Below are 21857 nucleotides of genomic sequence, written 5' to 3'. Positions count from 1 at the left end.
CCATAATAATCACACTTAACACTGCTTGACTGCTGGACTACATACAAATGTGCAATCAATACAATACCATGTGCAATACATTGAAACACAAATGCAATAATAATAATAAGACTGGAATGATTAATTTTATTTTAATGTTGCAGATGTTGTGTTATACTAATGTGTGTTTTTCATGTTTGTATGTTACACATTTTATGTTTATGTTTTATACTCTTTTTATATGGCACCAGAGGATCAATCAATCAATCAATCAATCTTTATTTGTATAGCGCCAAATCACAACGAAGTTATCTCAAGGCACTTTACACATAGAGCAGGTTCTAAACCGAACTCTTCAGGTTTTAACTTTAAAGAGACCCAACATTCCCACATGAGACACAGTGGCGAGAAAAAACTCCCTTTTAACAGGAAGAAACCTCAGGCAGAACCAGACTCAGAAGTGGGCGGACATCTGCCTCGACTGGTTGGAGTAGAGAGGAGAGAAAGGAAGGACAGAGGAGAGAAGCACAATGAGGAGAGGAGAACTGCACCTTTTCAATTTCGTTGCATTTCTTCTTGCAATGACGATAAAGACATTCTGATTCTGACTCTGAAGGAATCAGGACTGCCAACCTGCTGTTCCACGTCAATCCACTAGATGGCGGTAATGCTAAGCGTGTTTGCAAATTAAAACTAACTAATACATTTACTAAACTTTACTACAGTTTTGAGGCAGTTACATTTGATTATCTGCTTTAAAATTATTAAAAGAACATTCTGTGCAAATGAAAGATTGATATAGGCTACAGTCAGGGAGGAGAAGAGGCTGCCTCTCTGCCAACCTGCAGTTCCACATTTCAGTCCACTAGATGGCGGTAATGCGCCTTTAAGATGATTTGCCAACCGCGAATCAAATATAAAAGAAGAAGAAGAAGAAGTAGCTTGATATTGACGTCCAATCGTCTCAGCTGGGCGGTGCATCTCTGTTTAACCTGCTCCTACTGTAACCGGCGTGTTTGGTGATAAGAACCAAGCGCACCGTCTACAGCCCGTCACCGTGTGTTTAGCGGCCATATTCTGCTGTTCATGGCGTTAATCAAACCGTGTCGGTAGTCGGTGTGTTTTTAACCGGGAGCCGATTTTCTGTGGGGCTCAAGACGAACTACACAACACATTAAAACAAGAAGAAGAACAACTACAACACAATAATGGCGCATTTGAGTGAAAACCCCGCCGATAAAGAGAGGTGAGTTCATGCGCGTACTCCGTTAGAAAAAGTGTTCATTTAGCATTAACTTTAGTATCAGCAAACACAACGTGCTTTTAAATTATTTTAAAAGCAATTGCGTATATCTTCAATGTCCACCCTTTAATTCGGCTATCATTAAAGTATGTTTTTAACTCTTATTAAACACAAATTAAAGGTTTTATTTAAGGTGTGTGTGGCTCTGATACAGCTGTCCACGGTGCAGAGAGGAGGGACCTAATCTGTGAAACGAGTAAAACACGTTAAACTTTGCTTATAAATGTACATTTTGTTATAAGTAACGTACAGTGTGAGACACTTTTAATGGCATGTTTTATAATATGACACATGTTTGCTGTAATTAAAGCGTTTTATTTTAAATGGATGAGTTTTTACAGTAAGTTTGGTCTCGTCTGTAGCATGACGTGTAATAGTCAGAGTTGACACACATGGACTGATTATATAGGTTATAACTATATACAGTGAGTGGTTACACATTTATTTTCTTAATCTGTATATTTTCATATATTTATGCTACATGAGTCTGAATGAGGTTTGTCGCCATGTAGATTATCAGATTTAATACACGGAATATGTCTTGGTGTTGTGATGTGTAGCAGAAATAAAGACATTTTAAAATATAATATATAAATTAGGGCTGAACGATCCATCAAAATCTATTATTAAATTATTGTGGTGCTGTTGAGATGTCCTGGTCTACACATCATGTCTAAACATCTTTGTTAGTCACAGATCCCCACAAACACATATCAGACCATTATCATTTTAATATGGGTTTCAATGAGAATGAGAATAACGATGTAAATATGATCATTCTCTCTAATATCTGAAATCATATCGCAATTGCACTATCAGTAAAAAGAGTCCTGATTGATCTAATCACAGCTGAACAATGTTTGATATCTTCATAATGTCATCATAAACATCTCGTGAACATTTTCATTCTTATCTTTAGATAGTTAAATCATGATCACATGATTACTGAGCTTTAAAATGTCACAGTAGAGCTGAAATATATAATAATAATCAGTTAATCAGTGTATCAACAGAAAATGATTGATTAGATATTTGGTGCGGTCAGTTTTCTGAGGTTCACCTGCAGAAAGGAAGCTGTGAAGGACAGTTTGTAGATCCAATGATTGGTTGATCAGTCAAGGAAGTCATTGCTCTGAGCCGCAGATGTCCTTCTGCAGTTAGTTTTGGTTTATGTCTTACTCTGTTGATGAGTTTCCTGTCTGTCTTTTTCATTGTTTTTTTAGTTTAAATGTGCTGAAGTTGGACTGCAGGTCACCACAAACATTCAGAGTGTAACTGTAGTTTCTCTCCTGACGTCTCCTGTCAGCTGTGAAAGTGTCAGTGAGTCAGTGTGATGTGTTTCAGGTTCATCTGCGTCTACCCGGTCTACATCAACAGCAAGAAGACGCTGGCTGAAGGACGAAGGATCCCTTCAGAGAAGGTCAAGCTTCATATTTTATTACTCACCTGCAGTTACTCTATACCATCACCTTCTTATTAGATAGATAGATTGATAGATAGATAGAGATGCTGATAGATAGATAGATAGATAGATAGATGAAAATGTCGCTCTTCATCAGCAGATGAATGGATGAATGAACGTGTTGTGTGTCTGCAGGCTGTGGAGAATCCGTCCTGCGCTGAGATCAGAGACGTCCTGACGGCTGCAGGGATGAACGTCTACATGGAGGTGAACCTGCAGCACTATACAGTTTTATTGGGACGCCACAAATACGGGAATGTGTAAAAAAAACCAAAAACATTGAATTCAAATGGTTTTATTGGATTTTTAAACATTTACATATGAACATAGAAACAACCCGACATCGTACACACACACAGACTCTCAGCAGCTGATAAAACAAACAAAGAATTAAAAACAATATAATATAATTCAACTAAAGAAAAACTTGATGAAGATGTCTGCAGATATCAACCACTCATCTATGTGTATATGTGTTTTCCAGAATAAAATGCACCCCCGGGAGTGGAACAGGGAGTTCAGAGGTCGGGTCAGAGTTCAGATGAAGGAGACTGACGGCAGTTTATGTCAGGAGAAATTCAACTCCCGTAAGTCCAGTACACACACTGTGCTGTGGAGGAAGCTGAAAATATAAACTTGTATAACTTAAATATTATATACAGTACCAGTCAAAAGTTTCTTTTGGTTCACTTTCTCATTGATGTGAATGGGAAAGTGTGTCCAAACTTTTGACTGGTACTGTATCTACTGTATATTGGTCAATTAAGTTTTTTTGTGTCCATGTGGTTTAGTCAAATTTAAATGTGAAAATAAACGTATGAATAACTTCACACATTCTTTTTTTTTGTGGACCCAGCATCAAATTTCTGCTTTTAATCCATTTAGAGAGAATATATTAAAGGATTATGGTAACAATGTCTAAGTGGTGTAACCATAAAAACTTTGTACCAAATAATTCAACTTGCTTAAAAACAGTAAATAGTCAATAAAACACCTTCCTTCCTTCCTTCCTTCCTTCCTTCCTTCCTTCCTTCCTTCCTTCCTTCCTTCCTTCCTTCCTAACACCATATCAACTAGTTTGGCATGATCTTACATCCTTCCTTCCTTCCTTCCTTCCTTCCTTCCTTCCTACCTAACACCATATCAACTAGTTTGGCATGATCTTACATCCTTCCTTCCTTACAGCCTTCCTTCCTTCCTTCCTATCCTTCCTAACAACCATATCAACTAGTTTGGCATGATCTTACATTATAACTTTTATATTAAATAAAGCTAATGGAATACTATTGTTCTAATTATTACATTTAATCTGGGTTACCATGGAGATCAGGAAACTTGAAGTCATTATTAGTATAGGTCCATTTAAATACACTGTAGGTGATAAAATATTTAATATGTATCATTCTACTGTGGTTACACCATTTGACATTTTCAAGAGCATTCAGTCTTACTTTTGGTAAAAAAATGTCATTTAAAATTATATTAAACCAACAAAAATACTAAATGTACATGTTCCCAAACCTGCCGCTGCTTTTAAATCTATTTTTTAAAGATATTTTTGAATTGCTCATCTTGCTAACTCTTATTTGTTACTGACCCATGTATTAGGTCATTGTTAAAGAAGCCAGCTGTAACAAAGGTCAATGAAGTTCATGTTAACTAAACATGAGCCTGTCTCTTTCCCTCTCAGGTAAAGACGTGATGTTTTACGTAGCAGAGATGATCCCCAAACTAAAGACCAGGACCCAGAAGAGCGGAGGAGGAGACACCAGCTCCCAACAGGGGGAGGGAGGCAAAGGAGGGAAGAGCAGGAAGAAGAAGAAATAGATGACGAAGATGAAGAGATGACCTGTTTTTTCTTTCTTTTTTTAATTTTAATTTTTAAAGCTTCTTGTTTTGGGTGGATTGATTGTTTAGATCAAACCCTGAACTGACACTCGAGCTAGTTTTGTGGGGTTTTTCAAGGGGGTTTATTGTCGAGGATTTAAAGTGACATCATGTAGTTTCCATAAGAGAAACAAACTCATTTCTGTTTCATTTCAAAGTCTAATGGTTTAAACCCAGAAACAGCTCAACTTTAGAGGAGGAAGAGGAGAATGTGTGAAGTGATGGAGGAAGATGAGCGTCTTTATGTTTCACATTTTTGTCAACTTCACCGTGTCTGTTTGGAGGAAAAGACGAGATGAATAAATGCCTCATTTTCTGACCTTTGTGTTGTTTTACTTGATGAAATCAGTCGTCCTCAAATCTAATTAAATAAGTTTGTTGTAAGGATAAAGTTGTGACATTTTAAACCCCTTCAAATTTAATATGTAGAACCTAGAAATAAAACTGATGTCCCAGTGAGTGTAATGGCTCGGTGTGACTACGCCCACAACACTGGAAAACCACCACAATGTTAGAGGAGCAGTGATCTGGTGCGCTGTGTGGAGCAGACGACCACTTACAGACAGACATGAAAATCACTCACCTTTCGGCGAAATTCGCCGTTTTGAAACCAAAATAGATGACCTACGTGAATCATGCAGATCCGATGAGATTTTTTTTTTGGGGGGGGGGGGGGGGGGGGTGTCAAGTGGCCTCCGTCACCTGGTGTTTTTTTTTTATGTGAGTAGACCTCATTAATACCATAGATAGACGATTAATACACGCACCTATTGTCACCCACTTTGTCGTCGGTCACATGTCCTCATTGGCTTTGGAGACATGTGCTGCCTCATCCTAAGCACTGATTGGCTGGTGTGTGTGGTGTCGTATGAAACAGTCACGTGTCCCACAGATGCACACAGGAGTCAGGAAATGACGTAAACGGACCGTAGGCTATATGGTTTGTTATTTGTGTTATTACGTTACGTGTTGGACTAAATACATGTTGACATATTGAGGAAAGTATTTCGGTTAGAAGGAAACGGATTTCATATTTCACAAGAATGGATACTTGGTGAGCTGTACAGAAAGTCCTGAGTCATGAGATGATCGTTGTGGATAAAGGGAAGACTTTGAAGGTATGTAGGCATTATAGCTTTTCTCCCTTAGCTGAGTGGCTAGCCAAGCTAATCGCTAATACTATTACAGCTGTGAGCAACCATATAAGTCGTGAGTGGTCTTGAATGAATCAGGAGAATCTAAGCTTTCTAACAATGTACGGCATGAATATATATGTTTAAGGGTTGGTGTTTAAAACATTCAGAAGAACTTGTGGCTACCTCCCAACTTCCGGTCCGTCCCGTAGGCGGAACAGCGTGTTTTACGTGTCTGCAGTTCCGGTTCTTCATGTTGGCTGAAACAGACAAGTCACCCTCAAACATGCTGAAAACCAGATTGAAGTTTGGCCTGCAGTTAGTCTTCCCTAATGTTTCTGTGGCTTTGAGGATGTTCCTCACGTTGCCGGTGACAAACTGTGAGGGGGGGGGGCTCATTTTCTCATTTGGGGAGATTCAAAAATGAGCCTGAAGTCCTTTTATCATTACTGGCAACAGAGTCTGAACCTGTCAGAGACCTGGACTTTAGAGATGTTGTGGAGGAGTTTGCTAGGAGAATGGTCATTGCATAAGGGAACTACTCCAATGTGTGTGTGTGTGTGTGTGTGTGTTGTTAATGTGCATTGTGTTTTTTTATGACTCTGAAAACATTTGTTGTTGGGATGTTTGACATTGTGGAGATTCTATAAACAGGTTGTTTGCTATTCTTTGAAGTGTTTCTGCATATCTGAGTGTAGACTGATTTGTTAATACACACACACACACACACACACACACACACACACACACACACACACACACACACACACACACATTCACTGCATGTGCTGAGAGTCTGGTGTTGAATTTATCAGTCAGTGCTGTTCAATCCTGTGCAAGTACAGGAGTTTCCAACAACTACTACATCCACACTTGTGCACTAGTAAACTAGTTGTCTGTTGTATTGGTGTGTGTGTGTGTGTGTGTGTGTGTATTTGTGTGTATTTAACCATTTCCATATAAATGGGATAAAGATGTGGTTTTCAAGCAGAAATTTACATTGAACATGTTTCTTTTAATCTTTGCACTTTCATCAAACTGTACTGTCCTCCGTCCGTCTGTCTTCTGCTGCTTATCCGGGGTCAGGTTGTAGTTCTGCTTGAATTTCCTCTCAAAATGCAGATTGATGCTTTCAAGCCCTAACCTCCCTAGAGGGGTCGTATCCTTCTCACCTTTTTCACCCATGACCCGTTTTCATGTCTGAAAGAAATCGGCCACAAGCTGACGTTACCTCTGGCTGAAAGTAGAAGAAACGTCAGAAACCAAGTTTTTACATTGCTTTTGTCGGGTCAAATATAAAACATCCATGGAGTCAGATGTCTCTTTTACAATGGTGGTGTATCAGGGATTTAAGTTGCAATACTGCGAGTGACCACTGGGGTCAAGTTGAAAGCAAGGCTGAGTAGCAGCACTGTATCCAGCTCTTACACTACATCCATGGTGTATGTGCATGGATGTATTATAAGAACTGAATAGGGTGCTGCCACTCAGTCTATCAGCCAAGTTTTCCCAGTGGTCACTCGTGGTATTGCAGTTTAAATCCCCCATAGACCACCACTGTAAAAGAAACCTCTATAAAACTGTTGACAGGACACCTTGAACTGCAGACAACGTCAGCTTTCGTCAACGTTCTTTATGTTATGATTTTTTTTTTTTTTTTTTTGCCAGAGGGGGAAACACTACTGAGCATGTGCAGTGGGCCTCATAATGTGGAAATAAACCCGGAAGCTTGAAACTTTCTTTGGTGTATGCGCCAGTCGAGCTGCACTTTGTCTGTATGTTTGGCCATTTACCATTGGCTGTTGAACACTCAGGTTAAACCATTTCTCAAAACTTTGGGGTGCTGCAACACTACATAGCAACAATGTTTATTCTGACACCTTAAGCAATGTTAATGTTGTCTTTAAGAAAATACCGAAATATTAAAAATGAAAAGAAATATGTTCTCTTCTATCTGTTACTATATCCTATCAATAACATCACATTAATAATCTCAGTCTCTATTTTTAAATATATACTATTTTTAACCTATAATGACATCATTCCCATAATTTAATTTATTCATAATGTACTCAAGAGACTGACTGAACAAGGACTGAGGAGCAGCATATCACTGTATTGGATGGGTTAGAATTTAATGCTCAAATAATAGATGACACAATTCAAATTCTCAGTTGATCTTTTATTGTTTGCAAGCAAGAGCCATCAACAGCATTACAAAGATATGACTGAGGAGAGTCACTTCTTCTCCAGTTCTTATACTACTTTGAGAAAACATCCATTAAAGGTCCAGGGTGTATAATTTAGTAGCATCTAGTGGAATGGACTTCGCAGAAACTGATTATAATATTCGTAAGTTTCCTCTTTCACAGAGCTGCTATGTTTCTACAGTAGCTCAAAACAGGCAAACCAAACACTGGCTCTAGGGAGGACCTTTCATGGCCAAGATAGATTCTCTTACTCACATTGACAGATAGGGTGGTGGAGGAAGGTATTCAGTTGTGCAACCTCACCACTAGATACTGTAAAATCTTACACACTGCTCCTTTAATGTAGCCAGCAACAGCATGCAAATGATTTTGCTCAAAGAGTTATTCGACCTTTCTTTAGACACATTATTCTTCTCTTATCGTGCGTACGTAACTACATCTCAAACATCCACCACCTGCACCTACTCCTTAAACTCACACATATCCGTTACTGTGCAAATTAATTACATTAGAACACGTACAAAGAAAAGTTATTTTGATTGAAGGAATGGGTTATTAGTGAGATAGATTCAAAGTTGACCTTAATCTGCCACATGAAAAAACTCGATGTTCCAAACATCTGTAATATCACAATGTTGATGAGGAGAAAAAAACATATTCCTCAAGTCATGACAGATCAGCTGAACTGATTCCTTCTGTCTAAGCTGACAGTGTTTCAGCAGCCTCTCCACTGACATGACCATGTTTTTGAAAACCAACGTCAGGTGACCACATTTGCTTTTATCACTGATCCAGTCTTGCAGTGCAATCTTTACAGTAGTTTGGTTTAGTCCAAAAAAAGTCAGGAGAACCTTCTGTGGTGAAATTTGGCAGTCAAATGCCAGAGGTGACCCTAAGTACAAAACATCTGTGGCGTTGTCCTTTGCACAGTTGTCAACTGTGACTGAGCCATTGTGGAAAGCCAACATGTAAATGTCATTTCCACCATCCCCAACCAGGTAATCTCCACCAGTGGACACCAAGATGTCGTTGCCGTCTGAACCTTTGAGAAGGGAACTTTCATAACCAGACACCAAGATATCAGAGTAGATGGTGCCGATCACAGTCTCTACATCCTTCAACACGTCCCCCTCAGCATCAGCGTAACGGCCCTGTCCTGTTAACAAGTTAACGTAAACCCCTTTACCCTTCTCATGATCACCCTGGTATAGAACAGTGTCTCTGCCAGGACCTCCATCCACTAGATCCGGCCCTGGTCCAGGAATGAAGACGTCCCAGCCAGAGTTTCCCATCATAGTGTCATTTCCATCCTCACCATAAAGAGTGTCATCTCCCAAGCCACCAATCAGGATGTCAGCTCCTTTCCCTCCTATCAGTGTGTCATTTCCTTCACCTCCATCTAAGGCATCATCCTTCCATCCACCAATCAGAGCGTTGTCCTGATTATTACCTAGTATGTAATTGGACTGGGATGGACAGCCTTGCACTGTATGGACCTTTGATACTTTTCTGTGAGAGTTGAGGTTCAAATGACAGTCAATCTGTGATTGTTTCAGAGTCACTTTGAAAGCTTCAGTCTTAAAGAAGGGGACATCTCCAGTTGAATTTAGTGATTTTAATTTAAAATGCACTCCGTCAGAGGCCTGAAAGTTTATGTGCTGATTTTGGGGACCATTATTGTAGTTTAGCAGACTGAATCTTAATTGTTCCCCTTTTGCTGTGATTGTCACATTCAGATCTCCTGTTGATGAGTCCAGTACAATTTGGCTGCCATGGAGAAAATCTATATCAAGTAACACAGTATCAATGTTCTGATCTTCTGCAAAGTTATCAATCATTAAGTTGTTTCCATATTCATGTTTGATGATGTAAGTGTCTTTTCCTTCACCGCCAAACATCAGTGCACCTCCAATGTAAGGATCGAGCACATTATCTTTGCTGTTCCCAACCATGATGTCAAAACCTGAGGAGCCATACATTTCTCTCACTGAATCAAAATTATTCATCATCATCACTTGGCCTTCGTAGCCACAGAAAAGCCTCTCTGGTGAATCTTTGCTTCTATATCTGAAACACTCTTTAGAATTCAAGCCGTATATGTCAGATTCAAGTGGTTCAGGTTTTTGGTTTCTGTAATCAGCAGTTAAGGGAAACATTAAAAACTCGCTGCAGCTGCTGAGGTTGGACATCAGTCCAGCTGTTATTCCATCACTGGTTCTGATCTGCAGGTGCTGATAACTCTTTGACTCAAACCAGTTCTGTAAAATAACTTCTTTGTTCCCATTTACCAAAATGATGATGCTTTGTCCTTTGCAAGTACCTGCTATGTGCTTATACTGCTCTTTCAGGAAGAGGATGTCCATAGCTCGATCTGGTGATTGATTGTTGATGGTTTTCACTCCTTGGCCTGGTGTGATGACATACCAGTCTTCTCCTCCTCTACCCTGAATTACATCATTTCCTCTTCCTGGAGTGAATATATTATTTTCTTTGTTCCCTCTGATGACATCATCAAACTTTGACCCGCGGACCTCCACCACACTGTGGAGAGCCTCGTCCTCTGGAAGGTCCACAACCAGAGCAGATTTAGACTTGCTGTAGTCGATGCTGTGACTTCTTATGCACTTGGTGAACGGATCATTCTGCAGGCAGTCAGTCTTGTTATCTGAGATTGTGAAAGTGATCAGATCCTTTGTGATGATGAGCAAGTGTCTGTCAGCTGGTGATCTGAACCAGTTCTTTAAAGTCACATGGATGTCTGTATTGTCATGGAGAGCACTCAGAGCAACATTGTCACCTTCCACCCTGACTTTAAAAGTATGAATATCTGCTTCTATTATAGCCAGATCTGTTGTATTGTTGCTGGAGTAATTTTCGATCAAGACTGAAGAATTTTTCACTAAATATATGTCCTCTCCTTCACCACCAATCAAATGATCTCGACCTCCTCCTCCATCGATCAGATTATTCTCTCTATTTCCAATAATCACATCATCATACCGAGACCCTAAAATGTTTGTAACTGTCTGTAAAAGGGGCTGTGATGCGTTCACAGTTTCACCTTGTGTCTTAAACATCTTGTTAATTCCTCTGGCAACAAGCTGAACAGAAGAAACCACAGTGGAGGAAATCTCAAACATGACTCCATCTCCTGATATCATGTTCATATGACGATATGGTTCCCCTAAAAACCAGTTTTGTATGATCACAGTATGGCTGTCCTCGTACATTAACACAACATCATTCCCAGATTTAGACACAGAAATGTGACTGTAATCAACACTGAAATGTAGAGTGTCTAGTGCTTTGGAAGGATCGTAGTTGTTTATGATTGTTTTTCCTCCATTTTCAGGAATAATATATGTGTCTTTTCCACCAGAGCCTTCAACATTACTTCTCTGTCGACCGAGGAAGAAAATGTCATCACCCTGTTCACCATAAAGCTGATAATAGTAACTTAACATGACTTCAATTACATGTTGATGTTCTGATTTCTGTACTGTAAAAAAACGATTAGAATCCCTGTTGCCCTTGTATGTCCCATATCTTGAATCGGATACAGCTTCATAACCTGAAACCACTGTCACAGAGCCAGCTGGTATGAACCAGAGTACTTTTTTCTGTAGAGTCTTGTACTCTAATTGATGTGACTCTCCCAGGCCAAGAATGATATCATTGCTTCCTTGTGTATGAATGTTCCAACATTTCTTCCCAAAACTCTCATCACTAGATACAAAATAATCCATACAGAACTCAGACTGACCCTGATCAGCAAGGCAGAAGTAAATACTGCCTCCATTCCAAGAAGAGTCACCACTACCAAAATCAATGGCACTTGTGCCATTCTCTTCCTTAATAACTCTGTAATATTTATGATAGTCTGAAATCTGGCCAACAAATCTTTGTCCCTCCTCAACCTCATCATAATGCCAATCATAAAATATACTTGCCACTTGAATTCCAAAATGTTCAATTCCCTTCCCAATGCCAACAAAAGTAGCCCCCACTTTATCAAGAACTCCAGCATCCTTTGGGAGGCTGTTTAGTTCATTCTGGATGCCCATATAAACATCGTCAATGACCATCCGAACTACTGATATGGCCAGATTCATAGGTACAATAATTGGTATCAGTTCAGGCTGAACAATTTCAACAACATCTAATGCAATTATGTCACCATCTAAGGCAGCATCAATGTATCCCAGTGCATCACCCTTTTTAAAATCTTCTATAAAATTGTATATCCCAAATCCAATTCCAACAACTGGTATGACTTTCATAGTGCCCTTCATTGCAGGGCTTTCCATTACTGCTGCAGCGATTCTGGTCTCTGAGGACAGAGCTCGTTTTGCAATAACAGCCGTTGTCATAGCTGCCACTCCGTGAGCTGTTTGCAGACTCCCTATCACACCATCTTTGATGTCCCCTTGTTCAAAAGCACGAACAGCTCCTTTCATCCCCAGCATTAAGCCCAGCGTTCCGACAGCAGTCCCTGCGCGCTCTACATACTTGCTAGCTTGGTGGGAGGATGTTGAACCATGCATCTCCAGATCATTAACTGCTGTGTCAATGCTCTCCAGCATCTTCTCATTAAAGCGTTGATTCTCTGGAGATAACTCAACCTTAAACTCAACAGGTTTAGAATCAGCACCATCGGACACAAGCTGACATATAAACTGTCCGTTCTCCATTCTGGCACTGCCCTCCTGGATGCGCAGCCCTGCCAGAATTTCACCATATTTTGTCTTCAGTTGGCTGTGGATTTGTTCTGCAAATGATGCTGACACTCTGGAGAAATAGGATTGTAGCTTGAAAGAATTCTCCAACTCTGAGGCTGAATTCAAGTCTCTCAGCATTATGTAGTCAACATCATTGCCTCTCAGTATTCCTGATCCTGTATCATCTCCAGAAGATATGAAAATATTATGATGATGCTCCATTCCTGCTTTGAAACTCTCGTAATCTTTTAAGAAGGTCATTTGTTCATCTGAATTGTCATCAAATATATTGAATTGAGCTGCCACATCAACTATAAGAGTCTGTACACTATTGTCACCTGTATATTGCTGCCAGTCTCTAAACATGCTGACTTCCCGTTTTATGACATTTATGAGGTGCTTCATTAACTGTTCCTCATTATAAGGGTGTACATTTTCTAATTTGCTTGAACCTTCAGGTGTTGCTGAGCCACTGAATCCTCGCCTGCTTGGGTCAATCCAGCTAAGTCCTCTTGCCATTGGATGGTTCTCAAAAAAAAATGTCAGTCCTTTATCTTGGATATTTTGGTCTTCGTTTTGGGACATGTCAAGGGCCATTAGAATCAGGGGGAATGTCCGGAAATTTCTAGCAGATTCAACTATAATTGATGCAGTGAAATATGTGGTGTATGAGGCCTCAGCAGGAAGTCCTAGGACAGTTGGGTGCTGTCCAAGAAAAATATCTTTCACATACTGAACATAGCGTTCTTTGGGGTTAATTACATTTTGATTCAGAATTTGTTCTCGCATGTCATTGTATTTTTCTTTACCAATCTGTTTAATAATACTGTCCTTAACTTCATTAATTTTGTCAGGATTGTTTAATTGATTGTTGTCAAGCTTTTTTCCAACTGGATACACATACAGATTTTGTGGATCGACAAGATATATCCAGTCATTGACCATCATGTATGTGATTTCATCTTCTCCGGTCTTTGCATAGTGACGAATGATATTTCTAACATCTTCTCCAGATTTAATCTCATAACACTTGGAAAGAACACGATTTAGTTCCTGCTCATCCACTATCCACCTTATCTTATCACCTTTTTTTTCTCCTATCACATACTTTTCTCCAATTTGTTTGAGATCCTTGATGTGGATTTTCTTGGGAGGTGGTTGGTCAGAGTAAAACAGTCCCCAAGATAACGCCTCAAGTTCATGACAGGCAGATTTTATTCGCTCAGCATTATTTTGATCAATCTGCCCAAAAACATTCTGGTTTATAAATGTCTTTGGCTCATCTGGCCAACTGTCTCTGTAGATTAAAAAACGTGGGTTTGGAGTTTCATTTATGAAAGACTTTTTTCCTTTCTTTAAAGAACGTTTGTGTGTCAGAAAGTTTCTTTCATTGGTGAATACTGCTCTCCCTTTACTTCCAGGCTCGTTTCTAATAATTACATCTCCGTTCCTGTCTATATTTGCCACAACTTTCTCACTGTCATCTTTATGCCTCCACTGCAGCCCATCTGAAGTGATTTCTTGGGTGATTTTCTCTCCAGTGTGTCTGACCTGGATCACAGTGTCTCTTAGGTGCAGCTCTGTCTGGATATGATGTGTGTCATGGAGCTCCTTCAGCAGAGTTTCAACAAAAGCTTTATCTGACCCGACCTCACAGGCCACCACACTTGTTGTTTTGATTTCATCACTGATCCTGGAGGTTTGTTGAATGATTTTGGCCACATCTCCAGCTCTGTACCCTCCCAGTCTCATCTCTCCTGAGTTATCTCTCACACCATGACCCACCAGCGTTAGTCTGCTGTCCTCTGACAGTGGCAGAGGGTCTCCATGAATCAGTTTTGGTCTCTGGTTTTCATCAAGAACATAGACCGAGCTAACTGACGGATGCTTATCATAAAGATAAGTGGCAGCTTTTCTGACCACAGGATCATCTTCCATAATGATGATCTGCTGATGGTCATACTGTGTGGTATGATCAACTGGTCTTTGTGGTATTCGGTAGCTGAAAACTGAATCAGGTTGATTCATGACCTGGTAAATCTGCTGATTCTCCCAGTTTGTTTCTAAGACTGTTTTAATTCCACGGACCATAAAAACCCGAATGAAGTTATGTTGGAAGTCTGTAGTTGTGTTTCCATCGAGGGAGAACACTGGTGCTGCTTTCAAAGGCGATTTCAGCATCAGCTCTGCAAGTGATGAACCAGAATGGCCAGACACAGTTTGTCCATCTTCTGAAACACTTCCAAATACTTTCACTACAGTGTAGCTGTCTGTTTCTGGTACACATGAGTCATTGTGTAGACAGGCTTCACTGACTATCACTGAGTAATGAGGATCCATGTTGTATTCTTGTTGGACTCTGTCAATGGTCGACTTGTCTTTGTCAGTTGTGATCAGAATCTTTTGGCTGTAACTGTGCGAGATCTCTGAAGCTCTTAGCAGAAAATTGTGTATCTTTTGTTCATTAATATCTTCCAAGAAGGTGTCAAATTCCTGGAAAATAATTGAAAATAAAAATAAGCCAATAATTGTATTATCTTAAGATAAAACCACAGACTATAACATAATGAGATATCAAACTGAAGAAGGCATAAACTCTGCATGAATTCAAACAGCATTTTTTTCCCCCAGACTTGTTACAGGTAATGTAAAATGTTTCAAATACAATATAAGATATATTTCATTATTTTCATTACAGTCTCACATTGTTGTGTTTAGCTCTTCCGAACATCCTAACATTCTGAGAAAGATCTTTTTATAACTATTGTTCTGTAAATTATATATTTTATGTATTAATCCTACAGATTGTCATCTGGGCCAGTCTGGGCAGATCACCCAGAGCCAGGCCCAATTTCTTTTTACATGCACAGAATTTAATTTTACTGTATTGTATGACTACTGCAAACAACTAGTAGTAAAAGTGGTGATTTATTTAGGTTCTTATTATTATTTTTTATTTTTAACAATGCACATAGAAATAAGTAAATAACAATAAGGAATTAGATCAAAAGTAAAAACTAATCTTCACTATTAATGATCTAATGATGTCATATATAATAATATATGAGTCAGAGGGACCAAACCACTACTTTTACTGTAATACTGCATACTACATCACTATAATACTGCAGTACTTTTACTGTAATACTGCATACTACATCACTCATAATACTGCAGTACTTTTACTGTAATACTGCATACTACATCACTATAATACTGCAGTACTTTTACTGTAATACTGCATACTACATCACTATAATACTGCAGTACTTTTACTGTAATACTGCATACTACATCACTATAATACTGCAGTACTTTTACTGTAATACTGCATACTACATCACTATAATACTGCAGTACTTTTACTGTAATACTGCATACTACATCACTCATAATACTGCAGTACTTTTACTGTAATACTGCATACTACATCACTATAATACTGCAGTACTTTTACTGTAATACTGCATACTACATCACTCATAATACTGCAGTACTTTTACTGTAATACTGCATACTACATCACTATAATACTGCAGTACTTTTACTGTCGTAGGATTTTTCATGCAGGTGTTTTACTTGTAATGGAGTACTTTTAGATTGCTGTTCTGGTACTTTTACTCATGAAAATGATCTGAATACTTCTTCCACCATTAGCAGATTATTTTATTATATTGTATTTTATCCATCTCAACATGTTAGTATCAGATACTTGATATTGTCAGATACTCAATAACTTGATTAGGACATCCCTATTGACTGATTGGGGTTACAGTGTGATTAAGTTCAGTTTTTCTAAACTCAGTTCTCTTGTTTTCTTTAAAATCCACCAACCTGTTCCATCTGAATGACACAAGCTGTGAAATTCTCACACTCCTGAAAATCATCCATCAGACTCATCAGGTGTTGGTCAATGGTCCTCCTAAAAGAAGATGAATTATATTCATATCACAGAGAGAAACACAGTAATTACACAAATTCAATAAAGCCTGATAACAACCACCAAAAAGTTGTGATGTAACATTGTGCACGTGCACAACGTGTTCACGAGAATGTCAGATATTTTCCCATACTGAATATGTTTTGATTTTATCTATCCATATGGATCAATCCATATGAGGGCACTTTAACTTTAATGATCTTTGCACATCTTTATGTGATGAGCCATTTAAAATCCGTCCTATAGCAAAACAAATGACCAAACTAGTGAAATCCATCCTATGATACATCTACAGGTGTTTCATTATCACCAGTTACAATTGCTTTTATACAGTAAGAAGCACTAACAGGTGATTACTTCAAAGCCCATCTTTTCAGGTGGTGAATAAAAGCTTTCTCACAAAGCTCATTTCTTAACTTGCCATAAATACCTTCTTACCTACTAGTGGATTTGTCAACCCTGGTCCCATGGATGGACGTGGCCCTGAGATGAAATACATTCCTTGTTACATTTTTATTTACTTTATTAACTCATATTAGGTTCAGATACACATTGAAAGCACATCTTCTAATGGCTTGCATGAACAGGAAGAATGATTATAGAAAATAATTCATGTCTCAGTGTTCATATGAACATCTGACTGTGGTTTTTAGACTAACTTGAAAAACAGTAACTTGTTCCTTTTTAAGTGGGAATTGATGTATTTCACTTGAGATAAAATATATTTTCAAACAGAGTATGGATAAATAGTCCCATCTCATCTGTCAGTTTTCACAGCAGCGCTTGGATAACAAGATGTATCATATTTTTTTAGATATATGCATTATAGATTTGTCAAAGCCTTTAATGTTGGAAAGGAGACATGTAAGTTTACCTTGAGTTGAACGGCTTCTTGAGCCTTTCATGAATCATGTGATCAGACAGTCCTCTGAGGCGATGCAGTGCAGCGATATCAGGGCTGAGCTCCTCCCACTCATCCTCTCTCACCTCTGCAAAGTTAACACACATTTTACTTCAAATGGAGATCAGTTGTTCCTTATGCTCATGTTTGGAGCTCATGATGAAGGTTAGAGGAAAGGAAGATGAAAGCAGATTTGTTATTGGCAGACTGAGGTTTATGTTGAATTAGTTAGAAACAGATCAGCAGGTCTGTATTGACAGATCTTATCATTCACTCTAATGAGAACGTGTCCAAACTTGACTGGTTCTGTTTATTACACTAACATAACATCAGGATTATACAGTAGCTGGAAGTCTAACTAAGTATAACCTGTACTTCTGATCTTCCACTGACTCATATGTCTACACTACATGGTCAGACTTTTCTCACTTTCATCAAACTAAACAACACTTTGTCATACAAAGCAGCATTCATTCATTCTCAGCTGAATTTTAGGCTTAATGCAAATACTAAATGATTACATCCATCCATCCATCCATCTTCTTCCGCTTATCCGGGGTCGGGTCGCGGGGGCAGCAGCCTAAGCAGGGAAGCCCAGACTTCCCTCTCCCCAGCCACTTCATCCAGCTCTTCCAGGGGGACCCCGAGGCGTTCCCAGGCCAGCCGAGAGACATAGTCTCTCCAGTGTGTCCTGGGTCTTCCCCGGGGTCTCCTACCGGTGGGATGTGCCCTGAACACCTCACCAGGGAGGCGTCCAGGAGGCATCCTGATTAGATGCCCGAACCACCTCATCTGGCTCCTCTCGACGTAAATGATTACAGTTAACCTATTACACATACTGAAAGTACACTGGAGCTACATGGAAATGTGGTCATTCATTTAAGAAGTATGTTGTCAATGACATAAGTGCTTAAAGGGATCATTTGACTTTAAAGACATAAAAGAGAACGTGAGGTTGTTAAAATGTTAAATATTTCTACCAAAATGTTGAGTGAGGCTGAGGAGGCTGAAGAGGATCAGGAGCTTCATTGTCCACCAGACCTGCAGCCGACCCGCCATCACACTGTAAAATAATACAAACACTCATGATGGAAGTAGTTGTGCTGTGAGCCTGTCCAGATATTACTGTGAGTAAGGAATAAGGCAGCAGAGGATTTACTGTACACCACAGCAGTGAGTTGAAAAGTAATAATACATTTATTCATTCGTCATCAATTTATGCTTTTTCTGCACCCAACACAAGAGCCGAGTGTTTTTTCTGAATGCTTAGGCACTATCTTTAAAACTGTAGGCTATTTCGCAAAACTCTTCAAACTCTTTTTAAAAAGTTTGTTTTTGCATCAAGACAGTCACACAAACATCATTTGAATAAGCACACAAAGCACCAACTACACACTGACAGTATACATGCAGAAGACTTGTCTGTGTGCAGGGCAGCAGTCTGTCATACATGTAGTAGACACACAAACACACAGATATCCACATGAGTAAAGTATGGATCTGTATTCTGAACATAAACTATCAATACAAATAAGGAGGAAAATAATCAAACACTCCTCAAACAACAAAATCACAGTAGAGGAAAACAAAAACCTTTGTTATAGAAAAAAAGAACATTAAAAGAATGAGGCTAAATCTCGTCTTCTTTGTGGGTCTGACTTCATCACAGCGTATAGGCTCAAGCTCTGATTTGTAAGTGAACTGATTAACTAAAAGTGTTTTCACATGTGTCAGTGTAGAAAGGCAAATGGCAGAATAGTGCAGCATGTAATATTCAATATTCTTCAATAATCACTGTTAGTGTTTAAACGTCCAGTAAAAACTAACGCTGAGAAAAATGATGTGAGAGGCGGACGGTGAGTTTCAGTAGCAACAGAGAATCACTCATCTGATCCACAGCGTTTAGTTTAAATATAGGTGCACAAAACAATGAGCAGCCTATGAGCTATAATACATAACAACATCATGCACATGTTGAAATCCATCCTGTTACACACAACATTGATGGAAGATGAAGGCAGATGCACTGACCATACAGTGGACTATTTTTAAAATTGGTTTGATGTATTTCTAATATCATTAATTACAGCAAAATATTAATGCTTATTTACCAGACAAGAACAAAATATTACTGGTCAACGGACTGCATTTTAAATTTGTAAAGGAAAAAGTAAATGTTTTAGCAGTATTAGTATAGTATATAGTATAAAGCATTCCTCGTAGAACATGATGACTGTATGTAAATTCCCAAATGAAAAACACAGTGAGTTAACTCGAAATATCAAGGACTGTTACATTTCAGGCATTTCTTTAAAAAAACAGCCATCAAACATATTTAAACAAGTTCAAACACGATGAGGGAACAATGTGGAATTTACAGTTGATCTGCTTGTTCCTGTAAAGTATCAACACATCCTCATTATGAAACAACCTGCACTCCACAACCAAACATATGAGCATTTCCTAATAAGCCACCTCTATCAGCCGTAATTGTAAAAATCAAAGTGTTTAATGTGTGGTTAGATTTAGGCACAAAAGTCACTTGGTTAGTGTTAGGGAAACATCGTGCTTTAAAGGGTCAATTCACCTTATGTTTATTTTTCTCCCTTCATTGTCACCAATAAAGTTGGAATGAAATATTTTTTTCATGAAATGATTGTGACAATGTGATGTATTCTTGATAGATCAAGTGTATATATTCTCAAAATTGTAATGATCAATCTCATTTTAGCTGGTCAAAGGTGATTACTGATGTGTATAAATAGAAGATAAATAGAGGAATGTGTCTGAAAACAAAATTATTCATGTATTTGTCAAGGTTTGGAGATTTCTGCCTCTGAGACAAATATCCCAAGAGGTCAATATACAAAGAGTAATGTTATTAATCCACATTATTTATACAGCTATGTATGTATAGCCACCTTCCTGGTCCTCCCCTCAAACTCTCACTGTGCAGCACATAGGACTGTGTTACTGTCACACAAACATGTTTTCCTCATAAACAATAGTAGAAATTAAGATCACTTACTACTTATAACTTATCATTCATATGTATATATATATATATATATATATATATATATATATATATATATATATATATATATATATATATTGTATATAAACATATACATAAAATAATGTGCTGCAAATAATCATGAAACAATCTTAATATTAATTAATTAAAGTCAGCAAAAGTCCAAAAATATATAATTTACCTAATACAGTAAAGCTTAATAGACCCGTCTATATGTAAATCTTTCTTTTACTGACCTGAAAATGTAAATCCTGACCAGCTGTGAAAGTCAAGTTGGAGTGGAGAGAGTTGGAGTGGAGAGAGTTGAATATGAAGTGTTCTTCCTCTTCAGGATCAACCATATATATATATATATATATATATATATATATATATATATATATATATATATATATATATTGTATATAAACATATACATAAAATAATGTGCTGCAAATAATCATGAAACAATCTTAATATTAATTAATTAAAGTCAGCAAAAGTCCAAAAATATATAATTTACCTAATACAGTAAAGCTTAATAGACCCGTCTATATGTAAATCTTTCTTTTACTGACCTGAAAATGTAAATCCTGACCAGCTGTGAAAGTCAAGTTGGAGTGGAGAGAGTTGAATATGAAGTGTTCTTCCTCTTCAGGATCAACCAGTTTATCTCTTGTCATTTATTTATTCATCATGCCAGTTAAGACCTGCCCCTGTAGCTTGGGAATCTGATTAGGGACAAACACAGGTATGACATTGGAGGTGGCAGTAATGCATTTTTTTCTTATATAGACACTATCTCTGAAACTATAGGCTATTTTTCAAAACTCTACACACTAACCACCAAAACCTTACATCAAACCATCAAAACATTCTCCGTCTCTTGTAAAAGCAAACTATTCTTACAAAACTCTTCAAACTCTTGAAAACTCAAAATTGTGTTTTATGTCAATACAGTCACACAAACCATTACTTGAATAAAAACACACAAAGCACCAACTACATACCTTACAGATGTGGATATCTGCGTGTGTGAATGACTGCCCTGCACACAGAAAAAGCTAAAGTCACAATTGTTCTTCACTTATACTGTCCACTGTCCATTCATGGTCCTCTTTTATTCAGCTTCTATGTAAATTATTTCATCCATGTTTGTGCAGATGGCACCATTTTATATCAAACTGGCTCTTCCCTGGATCTGGCTATTATAAATCTACAGCCAGCTTGTGATAATTTCCAGTTTGCTCTTATAATTCATAAACTGATATTAAATTCTGACCAAAAAAAAGTGTATATTATTCTCTT

General features: G+C 38.2%; 1 protein-coding gene across 1 annotated transcript; it reads left to right on the top strand.

The window, feature by feature from the left end:
• Positions 1–1041: 1041 nt before the first annotated feature.
• On the top strand, positions 1042–4950 carry srp19 (signal recognition particle 19). Its single transcript, XM_053325186.1, has 5 exons — positions 1042–1225; positions 2627–2702; positions 2880–2951; positions 3229–3331; positions 4435–4950. Exons 1-5 carry the CDS (start codon positions 1188–1190, stop codon positions 4569–4571), a joined length of 426 nt encoding a protein of 141 aa, XP_053181161.1. The 5' UTR covers positions 1042–1187; the 3' UTR covers positions 4572–4950.
• The last annotated feature ends 16907 nt before the right edge of the window (positions 4951–21857 follow it).

This window comes from Scomber japonicus, chromosome 9 (genome assembly GCF_027409825.1).
Source record: "Scomber japonicus isolate fScoJap1 chromosome 9, fScoJap1.pri, whole genome shotgun sequence".
Taxonomy (NCBI): Eukaryota; Metazoa; Chordata; class Actinopteri; order Scombriformes; family Scombridae; genus Scomber; species Scomber japonicus.
The sequence above is the reverse complement of the archived record's forward strand: the minus strand, read 5'-3'. Positions and strand labels throughout refer to the sequence as shown.